The 27761-nt window shown below is 34.4% G+C and overlaps 1 protein-coding gene and 1 non-coding gene across 2 annotated transcripts in view; one reads left to right on the top strand and one right to left on the bottom strand.

Annotated features, from left to right (window-relative positions):
- The window catches only part of LOC129243797 (putative inorganic phosphate cotransporter), a 130472-nt gene that overhangs the window by 44191 nt on the left and 58520 nt on the right, over positions 1-27761 (top strand). Inside the window, exon 2 of the mRNA XM_054881115.1 lies at positions 7557-9109. Coding sequence (XP_054737090.1) covers positions 9049-9109 — 61 coding nt within the window. The 5' untranslated portion in view covers positions 7557-9048. The remainder of the gene's footprint in view (positions 1-7556; positions 9110-27761) is intronic.
- On the bottom strand, positions 13492-13563 carry Trnam-cau (transfer RNA methionine (anticodon CAU)). The gene has a single exon. It is a non-coding gene; the product is annotated as a tRNA-Met (tRNA).

Genomic DNA, 27761 nt, shown 5'->3' on the forward strand with positions numbered 1-27761 from the left:
TGTCTTCTTGTGTCTCTATCTATGCGGCTTCGCTTTGTTGCTCTATGTTGAGTTCAATCTTATTTTTTTCGTAATACGTTCTCGATTTATTTCTTTACAGTGTACCAGCTGTCCTCGCGTTCGAGCATTTTGCTGATTATGTTGCTCGGCGCGATGTCGTCAATCTGCTCCCTCAGAGTATTTCTTTCCGCAAACCATCTGTTACAACTAAAAAAAACGTGTGTTCAGCGTCATCGCTCAGCGCTTCGCAGTAGGTATATGCGCTGGGAATCGATTACCTTGCCCATGCTGTATAAGTATCTACGCAAGTATCCGTGGCGCGAGAGGAACTGAGCTCAGAAGTGGTTCATTTCTCCGAAGTTCCTTTGCACCCATTTGTCAATTGATGGAATAAGTTTCGCCGTCCATCTGCCACTCGGTTCAGTGTCCCATCGGCTTTGCCACCGTAGCATGGTTTGGCATCTCCGTTCTGAGAAGCTAGTGATGACGTGATTTTTCTTGGAGTCCCACGCATTCATTCGTTCCCGGACCATGAGGCCGTCGGGTATCTGCCCGCTGATCACGAAAATTAGTGTGCCTGAGACAGTGCGGTAGGCTGAGGCAACTCTGAGTGCCGGAGAGATCACCTTGGCAAGCAGTAAATGCAAGTGGCCTTAGAAGTTTGTCAGCATGACTTCACAACATTACATTTACACGGAAAATTGAATCTGAGCTCATGTTTTTAATGAATAAGACCCAATTATATTTCCCAAGCCTGTTGCAAATTATAAACGCACGTGTTTGATGAAAGATATCCGCAGCACTTCCGCTTTAAGAGATTTTTTGCTGCAAGCCACGACGGATTAAACAAATGTACACCTGTTCATTGTACTCAGTCATGAGCATTTAACGCCGCTCTGCCAAGCCATTCTGTCACAACTGTCATATTTATACTACTGATATTGTATTTCAAAAGCTGCTGTGAATTATTCATGCTAATAAAATAATTAGCAAGATAATCTGAATAAATAAGCGCCAAGTGGGCTTTGCTAATTTCAAAATATATTTATTGCTTTTTATTTCACTTAAATAAATGATAAGGATGATTAGCGTTTCATTAGCAGTTCTAAAATAAGTGTTCGGTGTCACAATGTGGTGCTAAATTCTCATGCATATGTATGTTGTTATGTTATGTATGTCCATAGACTAGTGGTGTTATGAATAGACAGACTTGTGTCCTTTGCTATGAAGTTTTCACGACACTCACTTCAGCGACCTTTGGGCATGAAAGAGAATTTACTGTATTAACTCAAAATCCTTTTACGAAATCTGTGGTATAATGGGAATACAAGTAATACATTCGGATTCAGCAACCCAAACCTTTTTTATTAATTTTCCTGGTGAATACTCTCGGTTAGTACTTAAAAAAAATTAGTTGTTATGGGGTTAGGGGTGGTCAGAGGCCCGAAAAAATGATGACTTTCTATCATTTTTTTTTTCTGCTAGTCAACTGTTTTATTTTACAAAAATAAAAACATAGCATTAATACATTATATTTCGACTTGACTTTAGCAAAAAATTTTTTTTTCCCCGCCTTTATTTTATACATCTGTCCATTGACATTAAGTACGTTGTTTAACAATTTGGCCAGGACTTTGCAAATTTTTTAGCAAAATTTAAAAAAAAATGTATAATTGTAAAAGTTATCGCTGTTTGTGTGGAGCCCGTTTCTCCAGAAGTCCCTTGGGGTGATCATCACAAGTCCTTGGAGATTCACCTAAAATCAATCGGACTGGACAAATTATTTTTATTAATAGATAATCTTGTGCCTGATCGAAACTTTTTTTTCTTCAAAACTAACAACATGGCGGCCTCAGGAAACATCTATTCAGATTTTTCAAGAAAAAAATCGAAATTTTTTAAAAGAAATATCCCTCGAGCAGGCACAAGATTTTTATGTTTTTCAAAAGCAGTATAAATTTTATTGAAACCTACGAAGCGGATTTTAAGTTGCAGTGATCACCAGTTCAAAAAACATAGTTATGAGAAAAACGCATATAAAGGTTTTGTTTGTTTTTGCCCGAGCGCCCTTGGTAATTGTTGAATAATTTGAAAAATATTTGAGGGATTCACTTCAAATTTTCACACAATATCTTTAAATTATTATACTTTAAGAAAATGTGAAAAACAAAATAATTTATTTTTATTAGAAATTCAATAAAATAAGGTGCCAAATTTTTTTAAGTTTTTCTGACTTTTTCTTAAAAATACCGCTATTCAAGGAAGTGTTTCGATATAATAAAAAATTTAAATTCAGGCCAAAAATTTCTCCCAAAGTAATGTGCATAATTTAAAAAAAATTATTAAAATCGGTCAAAGATTCCCTTCGCTAGAATTTTTGAACAAAATTTGTCGAAAAATCCCCACTGTGTGGCGCCACGGTTTATATCTGTTTGAGAGTAGAAATACAAAACTTTTCTTTAGGTAAGTCTATTTTGGGTATTCTCTTTTAGAACTTTCTTATTTAACAACCATCTGTGGTTCTGGTTTTTTGCTTGTTTTCCCCCAAAAACAGTCTTTGATATAGATATTAAATTATAAATTATTAAATTATAAATTTTGTATGAAAAAAATTAACTTTGAAATAATTAATCATTTTCTCTGAAACGATGAGGCCTATTGAAAAGTTTTTATGAAAAAGGTTTTTTTTGCCTTTCATTTTTTTAGCTCTTATGAAGAGTGTTCAACTGGAAGAGTGTTAAGTGGAACAACTTTTATTTTTAGGCCGAATAACGATAAATTTCAAATAAAACAACTTGTGGAAATAAGAAAACGTGCCTTTGAAAAAAAACAATAATAAACTTGATTTTCGGAATGAGTGAGCGATTCTAAATAGATGTTGTATAGTAACACGCGAGTAACCCTTTTCCCTACGTCCTATCTCTTCCTACACTCACTATGACTTATCAAAAATTGTTGCAAAGCAACTGATTTTCACAGATGTCTCGCTTCCCTGCCCCCTCTCTTCCTGCACAAACAACGACTTGCCAAAACTCATTGCAAAGCGCCTGATATTTACAGATGTCCCAAAAAGGCTTAGGTATTCAGACATTTATACAAATTTGGATGAAAAGGCATTCATAAAACTTGATACACTAAACACGATAGCAAATATTTTGTTAGCCCAGTCGCTATTATGATAAAGTAGATAGTCCTAATCATTTTTATATTGGCTTCAAAGAGTTAAAAGAGCCGATTTTTAATCTTAATTGTCGAGCCAAAGTAATTCACTTGTCATTTTGTCAAATCATGCCGTCAATATAAAAATCAAACTCAAATGCAAAACTAACAAATGCAAAGAGGAAAATGTCTTGTGTAAATTATTTAGAAAAATATTGACAAAAATGACATGACAAGACCTTGAATAAAACGTGTGGCACTTGTAACCGTGCAAGAGAGCAGGCAAACACTTGCAAACGGGTGATACAAAAATAAAACATCTGCTGATAAAAACATGGCAGTGTGAAGAGATATTCGTGCCTGAAATCCCGTGATAACAAATTATTATTGTGATAACTAATTAACTTACGAGTGCAAGTGGTGAGAAAGTGAGAAACAATTAGTAGTCAAGGGTATAGTAAATATGTTGCTTGATGTTTAAACTGAAACTCTAGGGCGTTTAAGTAAAATAAGGTGAGAAAGAGATAAATCAATTTTTTAATTTTTTATGAATTGACTAGGCCAGGTGGGTTAGGTTAAGAATTCACTTGACAAATTTTGATTCCCAGAAAAATATTTCCTCACCTTTCACTACATGTTTTAACCATGCGAATATTTGGCTAATCCAATTAGCCTCTGTAATGAAACAATGAAACTGTGTCACCATTTGAGCGTAAAGAAATGATTCCTCTGAAATCTGAAGAATTCCCACCGGAAGTGCTGAATGGTAATGACTTTTAAATCTTCCTTATTTCTAAGGCTTCTATAGGAAACTTAATGCGATGATCTGCATTTAGCGTCCATTTAGCCAATAGTGCATCGCCGTGAAAAGCCAGCGAATCTCAAGCAAGAATGATAGATTACCAGGTTTGGCCAATCGAAGCAAAATTGTTAGAGTAATTTTGATTGTTACGCCATAGGAATTGGAGAGAGATAGAGCCGAATGAAGAGAAAGTGAGTGAAAAGTGTAAAGTGGGCTTTCCCATAGGAATTGGACAGAAATAGAAGTGAATGAAATGAAAGTGAGTGAAATGTGTAAAATGAGATTAGTTGAATACAATTAGTCTTCGAATCAGTAGCTGTCAAGCAGCACCTGCGTTGATTTTTTCGTACATGACCAACACAAACTCAGCAAATCAGCTGATTACTTCAAAATCGCTGCTCTGATGTTGGCCACACCTTCTGCATTCTCTCCACCGTGAACCTCAGTAGAGTTCTTTGTTCAACAAGTGGCGGCTAAAGTGAACTCTGTACTCTTCAAGAGAACAGATTATTTCATCTGTTTCATCCCCTCAGCTTGTGCTTGCAGGAATCTTAGATGGGCTTATATGCTTTTACTCACCCCCAACGGATTAGGCGACTAGAATTCGCCGACGGTAACGGATGCTTGACATATAGAACGAGGCGACTAAAATCTGCACCTCAGCTTGTTAGTGTTGGGCATTAACTCATCGTTAATAGGCTAAGCGAAATGAGTACAGAAACGCCTTGATGACTATGGGAATACTGTTGTCATACTACTAAAGGTCATGGAGAAAATTGGGCTCAGACTCCAATTTCCGAATCCATGACGGACACACAATACATCTTTCAGGTCACTGTGCTAAATCCTCTCATATGAATGATGTTTGCACTCCGTTTCTTAACTCCTGCCTCAGAAAAATTTTTCTCCCGCACTCGTACGCTTCTTCATTCTTAGGAATGCAACTATACTGCAGACTCCAATATAGCTTTACATTGTTGAACATATGGCAGGTATCTTCAACTGCAAGACGAATTAGTCGTTGCCTACAATGGAGGTGCATTTTAAAGAAGCGAGATTCAGCATGCTTAACAACTCGTCCACCATGTCAATTGCATAGAACTCAGGCTGGAAAATAATACGGTAATCTGGATGTCTGTAAATTTCTCCCAACGAGAGTTGTTGGACAAAGACCCCAAATCTACTTCCTACGTCTACTTTGGAACCAACTGTAATGACCTTCGTTATCTTTTAGAACGATAAGATCCTCTGTAACTTTCAACAGGAAAGTAAACATCCAAAGGGTAGAAAAAGTCGATCTGCGTGAGCTGATAGTTGCAGCGCTTGTGTTCTACTCCAGTATTACCCAAGATGAGAACACTTGACCCTTGTCTTAGGCGCATTCATTAAAAGTGGTAGCACTAGACCAGCAACAATGTTTTATACGTTTGATTGTCAAGCAAAGTAAAAAACAAAGAACGAATTCGCCTTGCTTCATTCTGGACTGACAGCCACAAGGGGGCGCGGCGAAAGAAAAAACACAAATCAGCTGATTTACCGATACCACCTTTAAAAGATTCGCATTACCCTTGTCCGACTTATGCGATTTTTTCTTTTTTGCCTTTTTTCGACATTTCTCTTCCAAGAAAGTTTAGAAACGCAAATAACTCCTAAGAAATTTTGCTGCTTTGAGAATTTAAGATTCTCACCTCTAAGCGATAAAATTCGAAAACTGTGTGTTTACAGAGCTTCATGAATAGAATTGGTACGGTTTACGGGTCTTTACGAGTTAACGGTAGGTTCTATACTCCGTGCAATGCTGTCTCGATCGTTTAACCATTGCAGCAAATATGTTGAGAATTGCTTAGCTGCTCCCAAGCAAAGCAGCGCGTGATGTGTGTGCCTATTCGTCTCTTCATCACCCTTAAGCGAAACATCTCTCAGGACTGATCGGATCAGTCAAAAATCTATCACTGTAAGTAAACTGGCATGTCTTCGTTGCTTTAGCAGTTTGACTTCGTAGATAAGGGAGAGATTGAACCTATAAATTGCAGTTCGGCAAGGTGCTACTCCGCCTATTGTTCTTGGTGGATGATGGCTCCAAACGAGGGGGAGTTTTTTAGTCCCCGGTCATGCGATTGCTGTGATGGCAGATTTGATGATGCATGAGGCGTTTTAAACCCTCTCATCCACACAAAAAATAAGAAAAACATCCCTTTTGTTCCTTGGGTCAAGGCTGTTATGATAACGTCTGGGATTGGAGATTTATAAGAATGAGATTGGAGATTTCTGTGATGTTTTCTATCATGACTTCGAACGTGTTTTTGATTTATTTATGACAACATTGCCGTTGAAATATCAAGTGAAGTGACACAAAGAACGTCGCCACACGTAATCTTAATTTTGGATCATAAATTGAAGAGAGAATGGAAATTAAATGCAGGTATCACAAGGGGCCTTCGGATCACCGAGTGTCTTGTCTTAGACAAGCAACCAGGCTAACCTAACCTACAGGTCTGTGTTCTATTTTTCCGGATCAGGTCATTTTTTTATTTCAAATTCCCATTTGTAGGTATACTTCGGTTTTAAGTAGGCATATTTTACACTTCCTTTTTGATGTCTATGGAAGACAATTTTCCACAGAAAGAGACGAAACCAGCGAAATGTTTCATCAAACCATACTAATAATCGAAGATCGTTTCGCTGTGTACAGAATTTACTCTGTCCTTTTGGATTTCTGTTCGCCAAAGAAACGAAAATAGAATGATTTTCCGGCGTAGCCATTATGGGCTGGTTGCTTGGTTAGAGTGATGATTCATCCAGAATCCAACTAGCGCTTCCGCACCATTTTGTTGCCACATCCTCATTACCAACTTGTTTGCCAGTTATTTACGGCATGACTATATCCAGTCTGTGCGGTTTAGGAACCTTATTACGCTGTTGACGTCTAAGCCAGACAGTTGTTCGAGACTCTAATCATTGTAATTGGTTGAAATATTTCAAAAGGCTTCCAAAATTGTAAAAAAAGTTTAGGCCATTCGATAGCTTTCTCAGTGTTGAGTTTCATAACACAAAAAAAAACTGCGCCGGTTTTCATTCAAAAATGAAAGATGCATAGCTTTAATCGTTATTTTTATGATTTGTTTTTTTTTGTTTTGAGAAAGTCAGTCTTTAATTAGATGTGAGATTTTTGTGCAAATACCATAAACTATATTAGTTTTTATATGTCAAAAGTTACTAATTTACACAGCTTAAAAAAATATTTATTCATAATAAATTAAAAATTAATATTTAAATTGACACCATGCTGTGGATGTAATCTATAAAAAAAACTTAACATGCACAGGTATCCCGCTAACCCAAGCCTGCACTAACTCGTGCAGGAAAGCGATAGGGCGAAAAAGTAAAAGGTCTCGGCGCAGCATTGAACGTAAATTACTTAACCCAATAAATTGGCAGGCCACACACAATTTTGTGGTTTGTTTTATTATTGCAAGTGTATTTATTTATTTGTATTGTAATGCATGTATGTATGTATGTGTGATATGTAAGCACACCTCAACTCATAATTAATAAATATATCATCTTGTAAATCAGTTGACATTACTCATTTCAGGTTAATGCGACAGACACGCGATATACAAACAGCCGAGTTGAGGAAGAAAGGCAAACGCAGTAATCAACAGGCGACAGCAGCAGCAGCAGCAGCAGAGCATCACCAGCGTAGATAAATTTAATATAACCAGAGCTTTCGTGGATCGTCGTAGACACTCCAGTCACAGCGATAGCGAAACTCACAACGCTCCATATCAAAGTATCATCAAATTTGCCAGGGCAGCGCTCAGTAACACTGATCACTAAAAATCAACCGACTTTCAGCAGCAGTCACCAGCTTGACGAGTCAGTCGGGCACAGCAGCAAACACACACACACAGACTCATAGTCACTTATCCACCTTGTTGCTTACCTACCGGCTTATCTACCTATTAGCATACGTCCACATATACATGCACATTCGCATGAACGCGTGAGTGTATGTGTTCACTTCAACATTTATTATAGGTATTTATAAGCCTACAAAGAGCAGACGCTCAGTAGTCAGTCGCATTGTTGTAGTCAGTGTCGCAGATTTTTTCATTTCGGTTGTTGTTTCATATTTTGTATTTCACAAATTGACTTGAAAAACTCAGTTGAAGTGCGCGAATTTATCAGAACGCTGCCAGACGCGCAGTGCGAAACAACAAAGTGAAATAAGTAAAGCCGAAAAGTACAGAATAAGAAGAAGAAGAACTAGAAGAAGCACAAAGTTAAAAAATAAAAATACGACAGAGTGAAAATAAGAGTAATAAAAAATTGTGGTCGAAACAGTAACCAAGAAAAGTGCAGTTACCGAAACTTCACCAAAACGACTTTCTAGTTTTTTGCTTGGCATCAAAAAAAATAAAAATAAAAAAATTCAATAAATGAAAAATTCCAGAAAGCCGCAATAATTTACGTAAATTATTTGCTACATAACGAAACCAGAAGTATTTTTTGCATTTTATTATACAATACCCATAAGTACAGTAAGTCTGCGGCCCAAACGTGACAGAAGAGAAATCAAAGAAAAATTTGCTTAAGCAAGCGGATAGCAACAACAAACAGCGTGAAAATTTCATAAAATACAGTCAACTTAAATAGTTTTACTGCTATAAGAACTAAGTAAACCGCCATACCTCAGCACGCAGCAAGCCAACAAAAACAACAACAACAACTACATATTTACCTACAAACACTAAACTAAAAATAATATAAAATAATTTATTTTAAAGAAAAGAAAACAATTTTATTATCAACAACAGACAGTATTACTTCGCAACAACTCGCAGAACAATAAAAATTTACCATTAATTGCTAAAATAACTGTAAGGGCCGTAAAGTATATTCAGTTGATGTGCATTTTAACCTTGAATTGAACTGACTTTGTGACACAAAGTAGAACTTAAACAATTCCGTAGACCAAAACGTGCAATTTGTTTGAAAAATAAAACAAAAACAATAAAAGCAAATTATAAATTTTCACGCATTCGTTTTTAAAACAAAGAAACAAATTCAACGCATCCAACAAAATGTCCACCTCAAAGGAGCAAATATTTGCCAGTCAGGATAAAGATTTGGATAAACCGAAAGGTGAGTGCGAAAAGCTTAATTCCTGCAGATAATTAAAAAGCGGAAAACATATACATAGACATATATATTTTATTTTTGGCAAATACATTTTTTAGTGTCTTTAATTAAACAACTGAGATGTTGTATAACAAATTTCTGGGCGGATTGTATTTTATTTGTTTATATTTTTATTGTCTTTAATACAAAGACTTAGACGTTGTATAACAAATTTCTGCTAAAATTATTATTTTTTTTTTGTTATTTATTTTTTCTTATTTATTTATTTATTTTTATTCCTTGATAATAAAGGGTTTTTCAATTGGCGCAAGTCGATTTTGGCGCCCTGTGGCAGCCATTTTGTTTTGGTGACATCTGTCAAATGTTTTGTTTATTATTCAGTTGTTAATGCCAAATCATCATGGCAAGTTACACGATTGAACAGCTCGTTCAAATGATAAACCTTTATTATCAAAATGAGTGTTCATTAACGCAAACGTTGCGCGCATTGCGCTCATTTTTCGGCGCAATCCTTCCAATTTCTTATGGCCCATATTGAACCATGTGGACCTAGACGACATGTGGTTGCAGCAGGACGGCGCTACGTGCCACACAGCAAACGCCATTTTATTCCATGTCAACACCTACCCGTCCTTATTGAAAAACCATTTATATACTTTTTTACGACATTTTTAAGGACTAAAGAACTACTATAAAAAACATCTCTCTGCACATTTTATTCCTCCTAGTCAAAGCACAGGGCAGAAAAAAATGATGGCATTTTAATGCAAATGAAAAGATTTTGTTTCAATTTACCCGTCCGCTGTGCCGCCAAAGTAAAGCGAATTTTGTGTATTAAGCGGTTAATTTATGCTGGCATCTTTTACTGCTTTCTGGTACTGAAATTCTAGTATTAAAATGCATATTAAAGTATGGTTCAACCAAACTATGCTGCCCTGAGATTGAAAATAATTCTCTGCCAATAATATAATTTGATTAAAAACACACCAAATATTCAAATAAAAGCATGATAACAATATAATTGGTGGCGAAAAATTAATCATCCAGTTTTGTTTTTGAATAACTTAAAAAAAAAAAATAATAAAAAATAAAATTTTGTGTGATGAAAATCATAATGTGTTGCTCCAACCTTCCTTTGCTTGTCTGTTTGTTAACTGCAGCTGTTTAGGTCAGAAGTTTCATATAGGATTGCCGCACGTCACCATTTGCAAAAGTATACATATTTCGATAGGGTTTAGTTTTAAATTGAATTTCTGTAAAAAAAAACTACAAAAGTTTAAAGTATTTCTCGCTATTTATAGGTTTTGTAACTAATTACGGAAGCAGTTAAGAAAATGTATTTTAATTAAAAATTGAGAGCCTAAAGTTTTTGTGCGGACATTTCTTAAATCAGAAAACTGAATTCATTTTTGACGTGATAACGTCTTATAATGCTGCAACGCACCAAAAAATGTGTCGTTATCTTGCTCATGCGGCGTTACCTTGCTTGAATTGCAAGCGAGAGCGCGGAACGAACGACAAAGAGGCACAATCGGCCCCCGTGTTCGGCAACGCTCGACATCTGGCTCTCTCCTACTTGAGTGAGCATATATATGTATGTATGTATATGAGCATATGTATATAAATTTACATATTTGTATTTGCATATGCCTTCTTTCTGTGTGCATGGTAATGAACCATTTCTCTGTTGAGAATAGGACGATGATAGGAAAAATAGGAAATGAAAGGGAGTGTTTTCCGTGTAATGTTTCTTGAAAAAGTCAAATCGATGATGTTGCTTCTTAGTGTTGTTGACTTATTACTGTCTGATGCACAATCGAAATTGAACATATCTTTCATGAATTGGATAAATGTTTCGACGTTTTTCACGTTTGTGTAAATGTAACTAGACCTATTCCATTGTGATTCCATTTACCTCCTTCTCTATATCTATACAAAATATCTATCAAACAAATAAAATTAAAATTTTGTTTTGAAAAATGCAACCATTCCATCAATATTTTCTTATGACGTTGTCACGTTAAACTATCGTCAGTAAACCGACTTGAAAGACGATCTCTTTCTGTATTACTTTTTTTCCTTCTATCTGGGTAGGTAGACCGAAGTGGCAGTCTGTTTTTAAACAAACTCACTTAGAGCGTTGCCGATCCATTGTGGCGCCACAGGAGCAGTTTACCTGCTACTCCACGTTAAACCATTTCATTTTCAGTGCAAACCCATTGATCTGCCAGACACTTACTAAGACCAACAGCATCATTCAAGAACGACGAGTAAAAGTATCTAAATCTAGTGGCATGCCACGCGGTATAGTAACAGAGAAGATGTCTGACAGACTCTTCTTCCTACTCATTCCTGCAGCTTCTGCATTAGTCTAAATGCGGTATATTCAAGCTTTTCGCATGTCGACATAGGACCTAGTGGCCTGTGATCAAAGCAGCTAACAGAGACTCTTTGGCCGAATAAGTAGCGCCATGGAGCACCTCACCGCTGTCCGATTTTGGCCAAATCCTTTTATTAGCGTTACATGTCAGTCTATCAATTTATCTTGTGCTGGATGAAGTGAGAATGCTACCAGTTGAGTGAGGCATACATACAATCTCCCTACCAAGAGGAATACGAGTGGTAGCACTTTCTCTCGCTTACAATTCCCTAGCATGTCATTTGAACTGGCACCCATATTAAATGGATGCCCCGCCTTCTCGTGCATCTCTTCCCGGCATTTGCGAGCAGTAATAAAATAGTTGACAACCCCACTAAGAGATTTATTGGCCGCTTGGCTATCGGAGTAAATATAGGCTTCTCTAAAGGCAGGCACATTTTTGCCTAACCAGACATCCAACTCATTAATGGCGAGAATTTCAGCCTGAAAAGCGCTACAGTGATTAGGAAGACAAGCGGAAATGATTACTTTTACCTTCCCACAGTAGACGCCAAAGCAAAATTTATCGCCAGGCTTTCAGACATCAGTAAAGTACTGTACGCAGTTTTTTCAACCAGGTATATTGTCACTCACCACATACGTCTAACTGGAATTCTAGTATTAAATGACCGATTAAAATATGGTTCATCCAAACAGTAATCAAAAGGATTAATTGGACCCAGACCGAGTGTTCTAGCTAAGAACTTGAGAATTATTAAGAAAAAACGGAATTGGGTTAAACATTTTTTTGTTTTCTTTAAACCTTCTTAATTAAAAAAAATTATTTAACAAAATATTTTTAATAAATGTTGTTTTAGTTAGTTTAAAAAACAATTACTTGTTTTAATAAGTTTTGCGACTAGCTGGAATTCTAGTACTAAATGACCTATTAGAATATGTTTCACCCAAGCAATAGTCTGCAGGTTTAATGGGACCTTGGTCGAGTGTTCTGTCTAAGAACTTGAAAATTGTTAAAACAACAAATTTGATCTAAAAAATCATTTTAACTAATGAGAGGCTTAAATGCATTTGGTTGATTAAGTTTTTTGATTAAACCCTTTTAATTATTTTATATACAAATTTTTTATACAAATTTTTTTAAATAAACTTTTTTTTGAATTTATTAAAAATATATTTTTTTTTAATTTATTACATATTTTTTTTTAATACATTTTGTTTTTTAATGTATTAAAAATATTTTTTAAATAAAACAATTAAATTTTTTTTTGAATTTATTAAATAAATTTTTTTTAATAATTTTTTTTTAAATTTATTACAAATATTTTTTTAAATCATTTTTTTTTAATTAAGAGCGTTTAATCAAAAAACTTATTTTTTTTTAATTTATTAAAAATATTTTTTGCTGAACGCTGCTTCTTTCTAACCTTAAAGTTGGGCGATTTCAATGTTCCTCAAATGTGGGGATGTGCGCATATCAATTTGCGAGCGGCAACAGCCTGCCTTATGCCAATTTTGTAGTTAAAGTCAGTCCTCAGATTCTTACATTATCGTAAGTCGTGTTGTAGTCATAGGAATACGTTTTCTTACAGAACCGGATTGCCTTTCTATTTTTAAAATATTTAAAATTGATTAAATAATTATTTTCGGTACGCCCTCGGCACTAAAAGGGACACGTGAAAATTTTTGTTCAGTTTTTCTACGAACCAGTAAAAAAGAATTCTAATGCAATACCTTTTTTAGTTATGTAATGCCTGCGTAATAAAGAAAAGCAGGTTGAAAAACTACAAACAATTCAAAGAAATGCAGATTTCTAGTTACAGCCTATTTCTATTTCGCTCTATTAAATACCAATGACAAGACAAACTTATTTTATTACGCTTACAAGCCCCCGAAATATTCCTTAATTAGTGGTGTTCAAATGCCTATGTCTGGAATGCATTTCACAACAAGTAAAATTATTTTTGAATTAAAAAAAGCCAATGCCGAAGGCCCGCATTTCATGTCTTAGCAGAGCAAGGTTTCGATCCTCGGACCTCTGGGTTATGGGCCCAGCACGCTTCCACTGCGCCACTCTGCTTATTTTACTTTAGTGTCGAACAGCTTACCTCAGCATGAAGTAATTGGTATAAAAACAAGTGTGCATGTGACGTCAGCAAATTTAAAACTAGAAATAACGAAAAACCAGATTTCAAAAATTTTAAAGTGTATGCCATATAATGATTTTTTTGTTATCAAAATTTAAAATAAATTTAACTGCCATTGAAACAAAGAACTGAAAATTTTTTAGGGAAATATAAAAATGTTTTAGGGAAATATAAAAATTCCGAATAACCTCACCGAAATTATTCAATGTCACAGCGTAAACAAATTTCCGAGACTGCGGCACGTTCAAATTTAAGATTCAAAACACTACGCATTACGAACGAGGTGGTAGTAAACGTGAATGCGTATAGAATTCTAAATAAAGATGAGTTCATGAATTTATGTGACGAAAATCTAGGTAACATTAAAGCTTGCTCGATAACTGTATATGCAAAAAAAAATATATTTCAAAAGAAAGTAAAAGGTAAAACCAAAAAAATTTTTGTAGTTTGCTTTAAATTCATTAAAAAAGTGAATAGGCTCTTTTTTTTTGAAAAATTAGTGCAAAAATAGAGGCATTTCCTTAGCTCAGTCATTCAGTGTAATTTGAATTGCAGTTGGCGCATGTATTATGAATTAAAATTAAGGAATAAAATTGATTTTTTTGAATGGAGCTTTGAATGGAGCAAGTAAGCTCTAAAATGCAATTTGTATAGGCTCGACTTTAAAAACAAAACTGAGTGATGCCACACATTAATTCTTTATAAAAACAAAATATTTTATTTTATTTAATTTAGTATTTTCCATATTGCTCATTTACTTCAATAGTGGCATAATACAACAAATTTTTCTTAGATAAGTATGCAGAAATTACCACAAGCGCTTCTTTTATGCTGTGTAAAAAATGCATGGCGATGTCTATTAACAGTACTTTATTAGTCTTTACTTTAACAGAGGGTGGCATAGTAAATTGAAAAGTTGGCAGCCGTTTTTTTTTGTTTTTTGATACTTGGGTTTTTGAGTTAGTTATGACATGGAGAACAAGCAAAAAGGGTGAACAATATTAATCATCACATCAGCTCGAAAAGAATGAAAGCAAAAAAGAAGTAAAAGAAAATTAAATGTTTGCCATGGCAAAATATTTTCATGCAGTCCAAAAAATGTTAAAATATTTTCTAAATAAAAATTTAAAAATATTTGTTAAATAAAACTTTTTTTGTTAAATATATATTTTATGTATGTATAACTGCTTAAAACTAGTGGAAAAACTAAGGCAGACCTACATACCAAATCATGATTCAAGGTGGCACAAAATTAATCATCCTATCGGAAGTTTTATAGTTTTTTTTCAGTCACTTTGTATGTACATACATATTCCTTTAAATATGTCTATATATACACACATATATAATTTTTTTTTTGAAAATTAGGTGGCAACACTGCAAAAAAAAATTTCCAAATTAAAGCTGTCAAAAATTCATCAGATTCACGATTCAAGGTGGCGCAAAAATAATCATCCTATTGGAAGTTTTATAATTTTAATTTTTCAGTCACATTTGGCACTTTTGAACTAAAAAGCTGCAGTACACGCACAGACAAGCAATGGAGCGCGTAAAGGTCAAAATAAGTTGCATCACTCAAAGTAATTTTTTTGGTTTTATTTAGTACAAAAATTAATGAATGATTTATTTTGTGCCACCTACTACATACAAATTCGCTTAAATATGTATGTTAAAAATTACGCCAAGCATTTTTTTTTTGAAAATTAGGTGGCAACCCTGCACAAAAAAATTCTGAATAAAAGCTGTCAATGATACATTTGATTTCATAGCAGTGTTGAAATTTGTTACTTACTTAACAAAATTTTATTCAAATCTTACTTTATAACTTCTGCTTGTTGAAACGGCCCTTGGCAATTTGGTCCTTGAATTTATTTCGAATGAAAACACTAACAAATAATTTATAAACAAAATACAAAAAGGAACTCAGTCACAGAAGCCACCACTCGGATCAGCAAAAACTTCAAGAATCTCGCTTTGTCAAAATGGTCGCTGCTGGGGCTCATCGCCACGCCGATGCTGACATGAAGGGTTGCCAAGTAATTTTACATACTTACAATAATGTATGTGTACGTATACCACACACAAGCACAGTCGCTACAAACTCATCTCCATACAAGAATTCCTGCTAGAAAAAGATAAACGTATTTATTTTATGTTTAAGATTCACAGTTATACGCACTAATTAATAATCATCTCATTTATATGAAAAAATTACCACTTACAAACTCTTTAATAATTACTCTTTTCACTCGTGACTGTCGAATATTGTTTTAAAAAAACAAAATCGATGCATTCGATACATCCCCACTTAAATAAATACAACTACAAATGATTAATTTTGCGCCAGCTTATGCATTGGCGCACACCCGAAAAGGAGATTCTCTCCATCAGAAACACCAGACTTGCGTATTTGACGCGAAGTGCTGCAATGGACATTCCTTTTTTCATAATAAATTCACTAAAAAATTATGCCAAGAAATATCTCGAATTGTGAGCTTAATCGAATCGTGGATTAATTTCAAAAATGATACACAGTCATGAGACCCTATTGCAAGATAGGTTGCATATAATTTAGTTCAAGACTTAATTCCGAAAACAAAAAAACTAACATCTCAGTGAAATTTTTAGTGGGGGCGCAATTAAAGGCAGCATAACATAGTAAGCTATGCGTCGATAAGTGTCGGCTCTATGTGTGAAATTTTTAATTAGCTATAATTTTGAGGCCTCAAGTCATACATATAACATCTTGTACGAGTGTATCTGAAAAGGAGTCCGGTGCTTATGGTAAGATGAATGGAGATGTCTTTGCACAAAGGAGCATAGCCCGTTCCATGCTTTCACTGAACCACTACTTTATATACGTAGGGAGAAGAGATTTAGTAATGCGTGGTATAAAAATAACTACTAAAAAATCACATATTTCACTTACATTTCGAGGTAAGGGAGGAAAAAAGTTTGGTTGCTTATTTGTCGTGCTTAAAAAAACTAATTTAAATTCTAGGCACTCTTTTCGACCGCCACAGCCGAATGGGCGGTGCGTGGCTACCATTCGGAAATGCTGGTTTTTAACAGCGGTCGCTCCACGGCAGGCAATGGGAAGCCCCCGAGTGTAATTCTGTCATGAAAAAGCTCCTCATAAAAAACCGTGTGCCGTTCGCCAACTCCGAAGCAGCAATTATATATCTATATATATACATATATAAGTAAATAATTAACCAAGACGTAAAAAACAATAAACTGTTGAGTAATCGAAAGTGGAGCAAGTAAATGCTTGCTTGCTACAAATTAAAAAAAAAGTTCATGAGTCGAAAAACGCTAATTTCGGGATGATTTAATTTTGTTTACACGAGGAGACTTTTTCATACGTATTTTTTTAACTTTTTCTAAATACTAAAGTATTACACGCATACCGGCTTTAAAATGTCACATACAGCAGCAGCTATAAATAAAATTTGGACGATTAAATTGATCATTTTTTTATTCTTGTTACTTTTATTCACTTTAATAAAGCAGTTAACTTCCATGTGTGTGTGTGTTTTTTTTTTTTTGTTTGTTATAGTTTTTTGCGTACCAAATGGCGCGCAATTACTAATTGCACGCACGCAGGAGCTAAACAGGCAAAAAAAGCAATGAAACGCAATTGACAATTTTTATTGAAAAAACAGCGTCGTTGATTCAGCAGCAAAATAGTTGCTATGCATCGGGCATTGCTGCTGCGTTTTTCTTTTTTTGTTGCTTTTTTGTGTTGAATTAATATGAATCAAAGCTATGAGCTTCGCATAACAAACTACTTCCGTTTTGAATTTAAGTCGTCCACACGACGCGCTGGCACTTAATAAAAATAAAGCGACGAATTAGTAAAAGAAAATAAAGGTACAGACTTGAAAAAACTAGAAAAGTGGTTAACAAATTTACGAAAAACCAAGTTTATTAATATATGTGCATAAAGAATTGGCTGTGCGGCTAACGCAGTTACTCTGACAGGAGGCACTCGCACGCATTTGCGGATAATTTTTTTTCTGTTTACAAGAAATAAATTTTGTTCTTTATTTTTTGCCTTTGGAACTCAAATAAGTCAAAGCATCTGTTTTCTACAAATTTCCAACTCAAATGCTCATACTTGCACACGCGCAACAGTTACTTACCATAAATGCCCCCACAGCACACCGCGGCGTATGAGTAACCCGTGCGAACAAATTAACACTATTAATACGTCAATCAAGCATACTTACATGTGAATACACAATTTCTGCTTTTCTTATTTTTATTTTTTGTTTGCTTCTGTTTGTTTTTTGGGGTTATTTCCATATGAATTCCCTTATTCGAAAATTATGCAATTCGCGCGCTGTCAAACAAACCGGCTCATTATTCAATCAAAGGCAGCGGCTGTACTCTCGAGACGCTTAAGTCTCTGATTGCGAATGATTTACGTGCATACATATGCATGTATGTGTAAGCATGTGCGTGTGCTTTGCACTTTGTTTACGTTCAGGGACGTGTGTCACGAAGAAATTAGTGACATTTTTGGGCGTTGGCTAGAGACGCGTGGACATAGACGGCAAAAGCTTAACAAATATTTGTGTGTTTTTAAATTAAAATGTTTGCGTTTATTTTTAGTAAGTTTCGTTAGTTAGCCCGGTAGTTAACTAGTTAGTTAGTTTACAGAAAAGATATGAAAAAGAAGTACTTTTCGTTTTTCATTCATAAAAGTGTGCAACACCAACAGGAAAAATAAATAACTGATGATGGAATAGAGTAACCATTTTTGTACTAAAGTGAGTGGCATATGATCTGTTGTGGCTATACTTTTTTTTTAATTAATTAAGATAACTTTTTTTATGTTTTTAATCATTCTATTATAAAATCCAAGTAAATTTAAATTAATAAAAACTTTTAAACATGCTTAGTTTTTCCAGCAAAATATTATATTTTTTATACAGAGCTTTTAGAAAATTTTTACTTTTATAGCAGTTTTATAGTCTACTCGCTTGAAGCGACTAAAAATTCTGGTTCATTTTTCATAATTTTTTTCTTTGACGATGTTGCGCATTTTCTCGATATAATAAATGTCCGAAACTTTTTTATAGGGAAAGAATGAGAGACATCGACAAATCAAAAAGAATTTTGAGCGACTTAAGTTTAGATTTCTTGCAGCAAAAATTTAATAGGCTATAAAACGGCATACCAAAATTTGTTATAAAAATTCTTATTAAAGTCTGAAACTTTTATTAATATGCCCACAGCCGAATGGGTTGGTCTGTGACTACCATTTGGAAAAGCGCAGAGTCGAGACTTCAAGCAAGAAGCGTAGATAGAGAGAGTTGCTTCTAATAGCGACTACTCCTCGGAAGACACTGACATGCCTTCTAGTGTAACTTAGCATGAAAAAGCTCCTCATAAAGAACCATCTGCCGTTTGAAGTCGACTTTAAACTGTAGGTTCCCACATTTGTGTAAAAACAGTGACAAAGAGGAGAACAAGCACGGCCGAACACCCAAAAAGGATTTTAGCGCGAATTATATATATGTATGTATATAAATATTTTTGAAAAAATAAATGAAAAATATGGGCAGGACTTGTCAATCGTCTCCTTTATTTTTATGAATTGCTCTCTATTTTCCTTTAATGGTTTCAAAACGAGTCATAGGTTAAGGATGTAAAAAACAAGTATACTTTTCAAAGAAAAATATATAAGAACCCTTAAGGTTACAATTTCTGGCCGAAGAGCAACTGCAGTTAAAACAAATTCCAGTTTCTATGTAAATAAAAAGTGTGAATCCCCAAAGCACCTCTTGCTGTGTCTCACTTCGAAGTCTTTCTAAAAACTCCTACGAAGTGTTAGGTGATGGGGAGAAGTTATGCAGAAGATTTTATCTGTCAGATGTGTCTCTAAAACTAGTCTCAGCTATAAATGTGAAAAATAACTCACTCAAACATCGCTCAGTCAGCGTTTTTCATAAATGACAAAAAAACATTTACTATAAATTTTCGAAAAAAATTTCGTTTTTAATTTTTATCCTAAAAGGTAAAACAGGAGAATCAAAAATAAACATACTAAAACCCAAAAATGTTTGACTTTGAAAAAAAAAATTAAAAATTTTAAAAAGTAAAATTTATCCTGAAAGGTAAAAAAATATAATAAATAATAAAGATACTAAAAAACGAAAATATTTGAATTTAAATTTGAAAGTCTTAAAAAGTATAATAAATTTGAAAGTCTAAAAAGTAAAAAAGAAGTTAATTAGTTAGTGAAGAAACGAAGATATTTGACTTAGCAACTCCATACCAAAACTTTCCACATTGAATAAATCTCAAAATTATTAAATTTGTTTCAAATATCTTCACTTTATTTTTTACTACACTCAAAATTGAAGGCCATACCCAAAATACTTGCATCACTTGACATGAAATCGCGCAACTAAAGCTGGGGTCTAATAACACCTACTACCTGGCTAAGAGGATACCGCAAATACAGATGCAATCTAAACAAATTATAGATATTTTGATATCGAGCAGAAGGCCCTAGAAGCCTGCGTTTATCTTTAATGGATTAATTATTCATAATTAGTTCGCAAGTAAATACAAAAATCAAAAATATTTTGATGTCAATCACTCAGTTTTTGTAGGTTGGTGCCTTGATGGATTAAAGACTGATTCGAAGGATCTATAATCCACTTTCTTAGCTGTGCCCCTATTAAGTGATTTTTCTCAGGACAAGGTGGTGCAAAATTAAACAACCTATGGGCAGATTTATAATTTTTTCAAATGGTTTCGTACGTCAATCATATTTGACATGGGCAGCTGCAGAATACAAATAGACAAGGAATGGGGCGCGTAAAGGGGAAAATAAGGATTCCTATCTTTCAAAACCATATTATTTCTATTATTTAATAACAAATTTATTCAGAAAACAAAATTAGATGATTAATTCTGCGCCGCCATGTATTTCCGGCATTCAAAGTTTACTCTGAAGAAAAAGACATATGAACTTCCCAAATGTTGGTTGAAAAATTCTTCAGTGGCTTGAACTTCCTTCCTATTCAAGTGCAAGTAGACATATGGGTGCCAATAATTTCATCTAAATGAAAATTTCTGACAAATCTGAGTTCAACATAGGCCCTGTAAAAGTTTTCAGTTTCGCTATTTATTCCGAAAGAATGTTTCCTCCAAAAGGCCAAGTGAGCCACCTCTTAGATACGTGTAGGTTACTTGTGGAATGGATATATTTTTCAATTTATGGGTCACTAAAGCTTTCTTCATTATTTTAGCAAAACAGACCCACAAGCATAGACTTTGTTGTTGTCTTTTTCGTTAGTATTTTTCTTCTGGCATGATTTAAGAAAATCAGCTGTGCTTGCGTTTGATCAGCTTTTAAGGTGCCTACGACTTTTTTTTATTTTTTATTTTTTTCTTCGTTTAACTTTTGAGATTATGTAAGTACGCCAAAGTACCAGTTCAAATCAAAATATGAAATATGATAAATTTTATATGAGTAGAGCTGAATAGACTCATATCCATATAGAGATAGCAATCGCAAATTTAGCTCTAACTTAAAATGTTGTAGTGATTTCAGAGCCACATTTAAAAAATATATTTATATGATTTCTATTTATAAATAAACTGCTCAAACTTTGCTCTTTTTTTTTGATCTTTTTCTACCTCCCGCTCAATCCATTATTCACTTTCACGCATATTGCCTTCTGTCACTAATCCCACTCATTGTGATAGGTATACCTATACATATATATGTATGTATGTATGTGTGAATATACTTTTTTCATAACTCGTTTGGTTATTCACCAGCAATTGAATAATTATGTTAAACTGCTTTTGTGTGCTTCAGCTTTTGCCTTTGCTGATTGCCTAGTGATAAGCCACTGTTTGTCCCATGCAACCAGCTGTGTTTGCCGGTCCATTCAGTAACACCAGCGGCAATGAATGAAAGTGAAGTGGTGATTTTTTTAACGAACAGAAAAGCATTGAGCAAAGCCTTAATAAAAATGTTACACGGATGTGATGCATTCTATTAAAAAATATTTTATAAATTTATTAAATAATATCCGGTGAGTATATGGCCGTATTGCGGTTATAGAAGTTCGTTTTTTGTGAGAACTTCTGTATCTTGCATATAAGTACTAAAAGCGGCTGCTTTATTTTCAATTCAGCTTGAAAGAAAATTTTTAGTTCAGATACTGATAATAGTAGTTTCAGGAAAAATGAATTTCAAGTTTTAAATGATACGAGTTTGCCGGCTGGCCAACTGTTTGCTAGCTGCTAAAATGATTGCAGAATCTAAAATGTGATAGTGATACTTATAGGCTTTTTTTTGCTGTATTCCAATATAGTTAGAAAGTAGGGCCAACAATATGAACTGTCTTCCGCAGTAACCTAAGCGTAAGTGAAGCATTTTGCTTGTGAAACCCTGAAGCGTGTTTACTTATATTATCAATAAAAATTTTCACTAGAAAATGTTGTAAGGAAATGATGTTATCTAAGCAATCGCCATAACCGTTCATTGCTGCAATTAAACGAATTAGTAAACAATAATTACTTACCTGATTCTGAGCAGCTTACAAACTATGCTCAACAATATTTGCATATTCATGCATGCAGCGACCCTGTAGGAAAAAGCTTAACTAGAGAAATGAACTTCTAACTGAGCCCTTGTAATTTCACTAATTGTGTACTCAATCACCGCTAATGTCGCGATAATTCTCTTCAAAGCACAAAAATGTTAATAAACGCTTATTCTAAAGCGTGTTCTTTCGCAATACTCTCTTGAACCAGTTTTGAAACAAGCTCTAAATATTTTTATCCTAATTTGGAACTAGTATGAAATTAGGCTATTTTCGAACAAGTGTTTACTTTTCATCTAGTCTCGAACTAGTTTTGAACTAGGCTCTAAGTAGTTATGAACAAGGCTCGAACTAGTTTTGAACTCGTCCCGAACCAGTTTTGGTCTAATTTCGAACTGTTATGAATTTTACACTATTTTCGAGTAAGTGCTTAGTTTTCAACTAGTCTCAATCTAGTCTTGAACTATTATCGAACTAGTTTTGAACTGGTCTTAAACTTGTTTTAACTTAATTTCAACTTGTATGATTAGTTTTGAATGAATTTTACACTATTTTCGAGTAAGTGCTTAGTTTTCAACTAGTCTCAATCTAGTTTTGAACTAGTCTCGAACTAATATTGAACTAATCTCAAACTAGTTTTTACCTAATTTCGTACTAATATAAATTTTGCACTATTTTCGAATAAGCGTTTAGTTTTCAACTAATCTCAATTTTGAACTAGTCTCGAACTAGTTTGGACCTAATTTCGAAATAGTATGCATTTTTCACTATTTTCGAATAAGTGTTTAGATTCGAACTAGTGTTTAGATTCGAACTAGTCTCAAACTAGTTTCGAACTAGTCTCTCTCTCTCTTTGAATAAGTGTTAAGTTTTGAGATAGTCTCAATCTATCTTTGAACTAGTCTCAATCCAGCTTTGAACTAGTCTCGAACTAGTTTTAAACTGAACGCAAACTGGCCTCGAACTAGTTTTGACCTAATTTTGACTAGTGTGAATTTTGCACTATTTGCGAATGTGTGCTTAGTTCTGAACTAGTCTTGAACAGGAATGAGTTTAGTTCTAGTTTCGAACAAGTTTTATTATTTTAGCCTTAAAGTAATTTTAAGCAAGTGTCAAGTTTTGAACTAGTGTCAAACTAGTTTTCAACTAGTATCAGACTAGTTTCGCACCAGATTCAAACTAGTTTTAAACCAGTTTCGAGCAAATTTAATTCTATTTGCGCGCTATGAAAGAATTTACTCAGTAGTTGGGCAAGTGATCCTTCACCATACGTAATTCACTAGTTACTTATACATAAAAGAAAAGAAATGCGAACTGGTTTTAGACCAAGTGACTTATATTTATATGAAATAAGGAGCACGTCAATTCGATATTATTGAATTTTTCTGCCGGGTAGTATCAGCAACTATTATATATTACTACGAGTATTACATATGTTAGTATGACATGCAGTAGTGGGTCCATTGGTCAATTTTACACGGCACACTGTCGATAATTGAGCATGAAAATACGTGATTTGTTTGCTGTATGTAAATTCAAATTTTTGTCACAGCTAACACAACTTTTTCACCTTTGGATATATGTACATACGTAAACCTACACACGCTATGCCTAACAAGTCCCATGCGAAAATTTGCGCTAGATAATTTAAATGAAGGGAGAATTTTAGATAGATTTTAATAGGTATATTGCCGTGGCAGCTAGAACTTCGTTAGTTATTAAATAAAATAATTGTATTAGATACAATAATATAAATACAGTAAGGGGCAAACTCCATTCCCTATTTTTTTTTCATATTATGTGAAAAATATACAACAGATTTAAGTTTAATCGGTTTTGTTAACTAATGTTAATCGATAGAATTCGATTACACTATGTGTGAAATATGATGTCACGCAAATGTTTGCCTTTTTCTTTAACGCAAAGTTGAGCTCGTTTTTTTTGCATTTTCCATGACTTTTTTTTAATGTATCTGGTCCTATGGCTGCAATTTCTTGTCGAATATTTTCTTTTAAAACTCAAATATCCCCACAGAAAAAAGTCGGGAGCAGTTAAGTCAGGTGAACGCGGCGGCCAGTCAAAATCACTTTTTTTTGACACTAATCGACTTGGAAACATTTCGTTCAATATTGCAATGGTCTAGGGTAGTCTTGTGGATTCAATTGTTGCACATTTTGAATCTTGTACGGAAACAACTTCAAATCGATCCGTAAAATACGTCGCATTGACCTTTTCAGTCGAAAGATTTGGATTTTCCTGTAAAAGCTCCTGTGCAATGGTGATATTGATGTTTGATCTAGCTCTGCGGTGTATAATTGGACGTGGCACATTACTGAGAATACCAGTAGATTTAAATTTAGCATATAATGCACAAATTGTCTTAGGATCAGGTGCTTTTTTCCAAGGAAATTTTGCACGAAACGCGAGTTGAGTCAGAATAATTGAGTTCTGATTCTTAATGTAAAGTTCGACGATTTCAGAACGTTCGACAGGTGTATACTGCGACATGGTTAGAATTCTACTGACGTCTACTTTTTAAAATGTCATACTTTAAGCCGCATTTACGTCTACGTCAAAAATTATGGCCAGTTTACATTAGGGAATCGAGTTTGCCCCACCCTGTATTATTAATAGATAAATAAATAAAAATATTTATTAGAACTACTGTCAAAATTTTCAGTTGACACTTTTCAGTGTGCATAAAGAAAAAATTACTTCTGAGCACGTGGTTTAAAATCGCAAACTTTCTAAGTATACACCCCTATTAGTAATCAATTTCTCTACAGGGTTGTTTGACGACAACTGCACAAGTGTGTACGTGATAAAAATGGTGTGAAAAATTAGTGTTGACATGCAATGCACTGTTGTGCATCGTTGCGAAGGTGTTGACTTAATAGAAATATTAAAAAAATATGCACTTCTCTGAACTAAGATGACTCAAAAAATGAACTAAACGACCAAAAATTGAACATTGAATTGATACAAATTTGAAGTATTTTAAGAATTTAATTTTGAGCACTTCTCAGTTTACACTTTTGATTATAAAAATCTGAATTTAGATTTGTATTCAGCTACCGTGAAAACTCCAAAGAAGTAACAAATTTTAAATAAATTTTCGCCATATTGGAACCGCCACTTGGAATTTGTCAACTTGAATTCAGCACATCAGTAAACCTTAACAAATATTTTAAATTAGGGCTAATTTATTTGGGAGTTTCGGAGGCCACTAAAGGCTTAATTGGTTTGAAGTCTATGAACAAAATGTTTTTATGTTGACTTACATATACGACTTAAATCATAATTCAGTTACTCTGGCGTATTTTTATTAAAGGGAAGAATAATTAAAAGTTATTTAGAATTTTTATATTTTACTAAGTTTTTCATAACTAAAAGCTGTTAAACAAATAACAACTATTTGTCCAAATAAATATTCCTTACAAAAACTCTGCTCGACATATGCATGCAATTATTCATGTAACTTACATAACAATATAAAAATAAAATATGTATTGCGCAATTCGTCTTAAGAAGAAATCTTAAAAGTGATGAACCGTTCAAAAATTATTTATCGATAAATCGCCGAAAAATAAGGTACGGCCGCTGCAATAACCTGAAAAATTCGCATTAATTAATTATTTCTGATATTTTCCTTACCATTCTTACTGGTGCATAAATTTAGCCGTTTGGCGCTTGCTTGGCTGCTTACGATTCAATAGCTGTGGCATGCCAAAATTGCATGCACTTTCAGTGTCAATGTGAATGTCACAGCAGGCATTGAAGCGTCAAATAATTGAAGGCACAACCCATGCACTTCCATGCTGCCGGGGCTACGGAGCTCACCCTTTTGCCGCTAAAATGGCAACATAAGAAAAATTAAGAATTGGAATTGGAAAATGAAAAATTGGAATTGAAAAAAATTAAATTGCAAACTAAAAGTGATTTTTCATGAGTGTACAAAGTTTATTCAAGCTGCGACAATTTTGACAGGTGACTGATGAGATTTCATGTGAGTAAGTGGTTAAAAATGACAACAGCCTTTTGAAATAAAGTGCGGGAAAATCTTAAAAGATGAAAAACCACTTCGTGAGGAATAATAATTAGGTATAAGCTGAAAGGCACAAATGCCAAAGATATATTGCAGAAAAATTGCTTAGCTCAAACAACCAAGAACAACACACACGCTCAATATTTTACTGTACATTTGATTGCAATTTTAGCGTAACTCACTGGCTCAAACACCTTTTGCCAAACTGCGGCACACCAATAATCAATATGCAGTAAATTCCCTCTTAAGTGGGCACCTAACGGACTGAAAAAAGTGTCCGCTTACGGTAGATGCCCGCTTAAGAGAGGTGTCTGTTGGGAGATAAGAATGTGCATGCATATATTGCATTACAGTATAATTCCTCTTAACCGGCTTCGCATTAACCGGTCGACGGATTAACCGGCCTGTTTACAACAGCCGAGCGCAATGCAATATTTTCCAAGAAATTCACCGGCGAGGCGATGCGGCTGGGATTTCCCCGATATTACGGGGAAGTAAACTATAAACGATGTTAGATAGGATTTTGTCGTTTGTAGCCGTTGTACGAGAAAAAAACCGATTTGCGAAGTCGTCGATGAAGCTTTGTGGATCTGGTTTCTTCAGGAACGTCGAAGAGGTACACCGATTGGCCGCCTAATTTTGAAAGAAAAAGCTTTGGCTATCCACCAGAAGATTAATATTGGAGGTGACTTTGTGGCAAGTGGTGGTTGGCTTAATCGATGGAAAAAGCCACACGGAATTCATTTCGCACATGTAAGTGGAGAAAAAATGTCTGCTGATACTTCTGGTGCGACAGAATTCAAGACTAAGTTTGGTGAAATGGTTAAAACAGAGGAAATATCTCCAGAACAAGTCTATAATATGGACGAGACCGGGCTAAACATTAAAATGTTACCAGAAACAACTTTTCTAGGCAGTCATGAACAGTCTGCCTCTGGCTTCAAAAAGAACAAAGAACGTATTACAGTGGCCGTTTGTTCGAATGCAGGAGTGACTCATAAAATTCCTCTTTTCATTATTGGCAATTCTGCTAAGCCACAGGCATTCAAAAACTTGAATCCATCTTCCCTTCCGGTTTATTATAAGTCACAAAAATCAGCGTGGATGAATTCAGACTTATTTAAAGAGTGGTTTATTTTGGAGTTTGTTCCAAAAGTCAAAAAACATTTAAAAAGTGTAAACTTGCCTATTAAAGCAATTCTTGTGTTAGATAATGCTCCAACCCATCCTCATGACTGCGCTGTAGATGACATAAAATTAGTTTATCTTCCTCCTAATGTGACAAGCTTAGTGCAACCAATTTACCAAGGAGTGATCAAAAGCTTAAAAAGACGATACAGGCGTAAACTTGTTTCTGAAATCCTGCAACATTCGGAGAGTGAAGACAAAGGTCTTAGAAGTCATCAAAAGTATCAATATCAAGGACGTTATCTATATGTTAGCTACAGCATTTCAAGAAATGCCCTCTTCAACGTTTGTTAAGTCTTGGAGAAAACTTTGGCCAGATGTT

Source organism: Anastrepha obliqua, chromosome 4 (genome assembly GCF_027943255.1).
Source record: "Anastrepha obliqua isolate idAnaObli1 chromosome 4, idAnaObli1_1.0, whole genome shotgun sequence".
Taxonomy (NCBI): Eukaryota; Metazoa; Arthropoda; class Insecta; order Diptera; family Tephritidae; genus Anastrepha; species Anastrepha obliqua.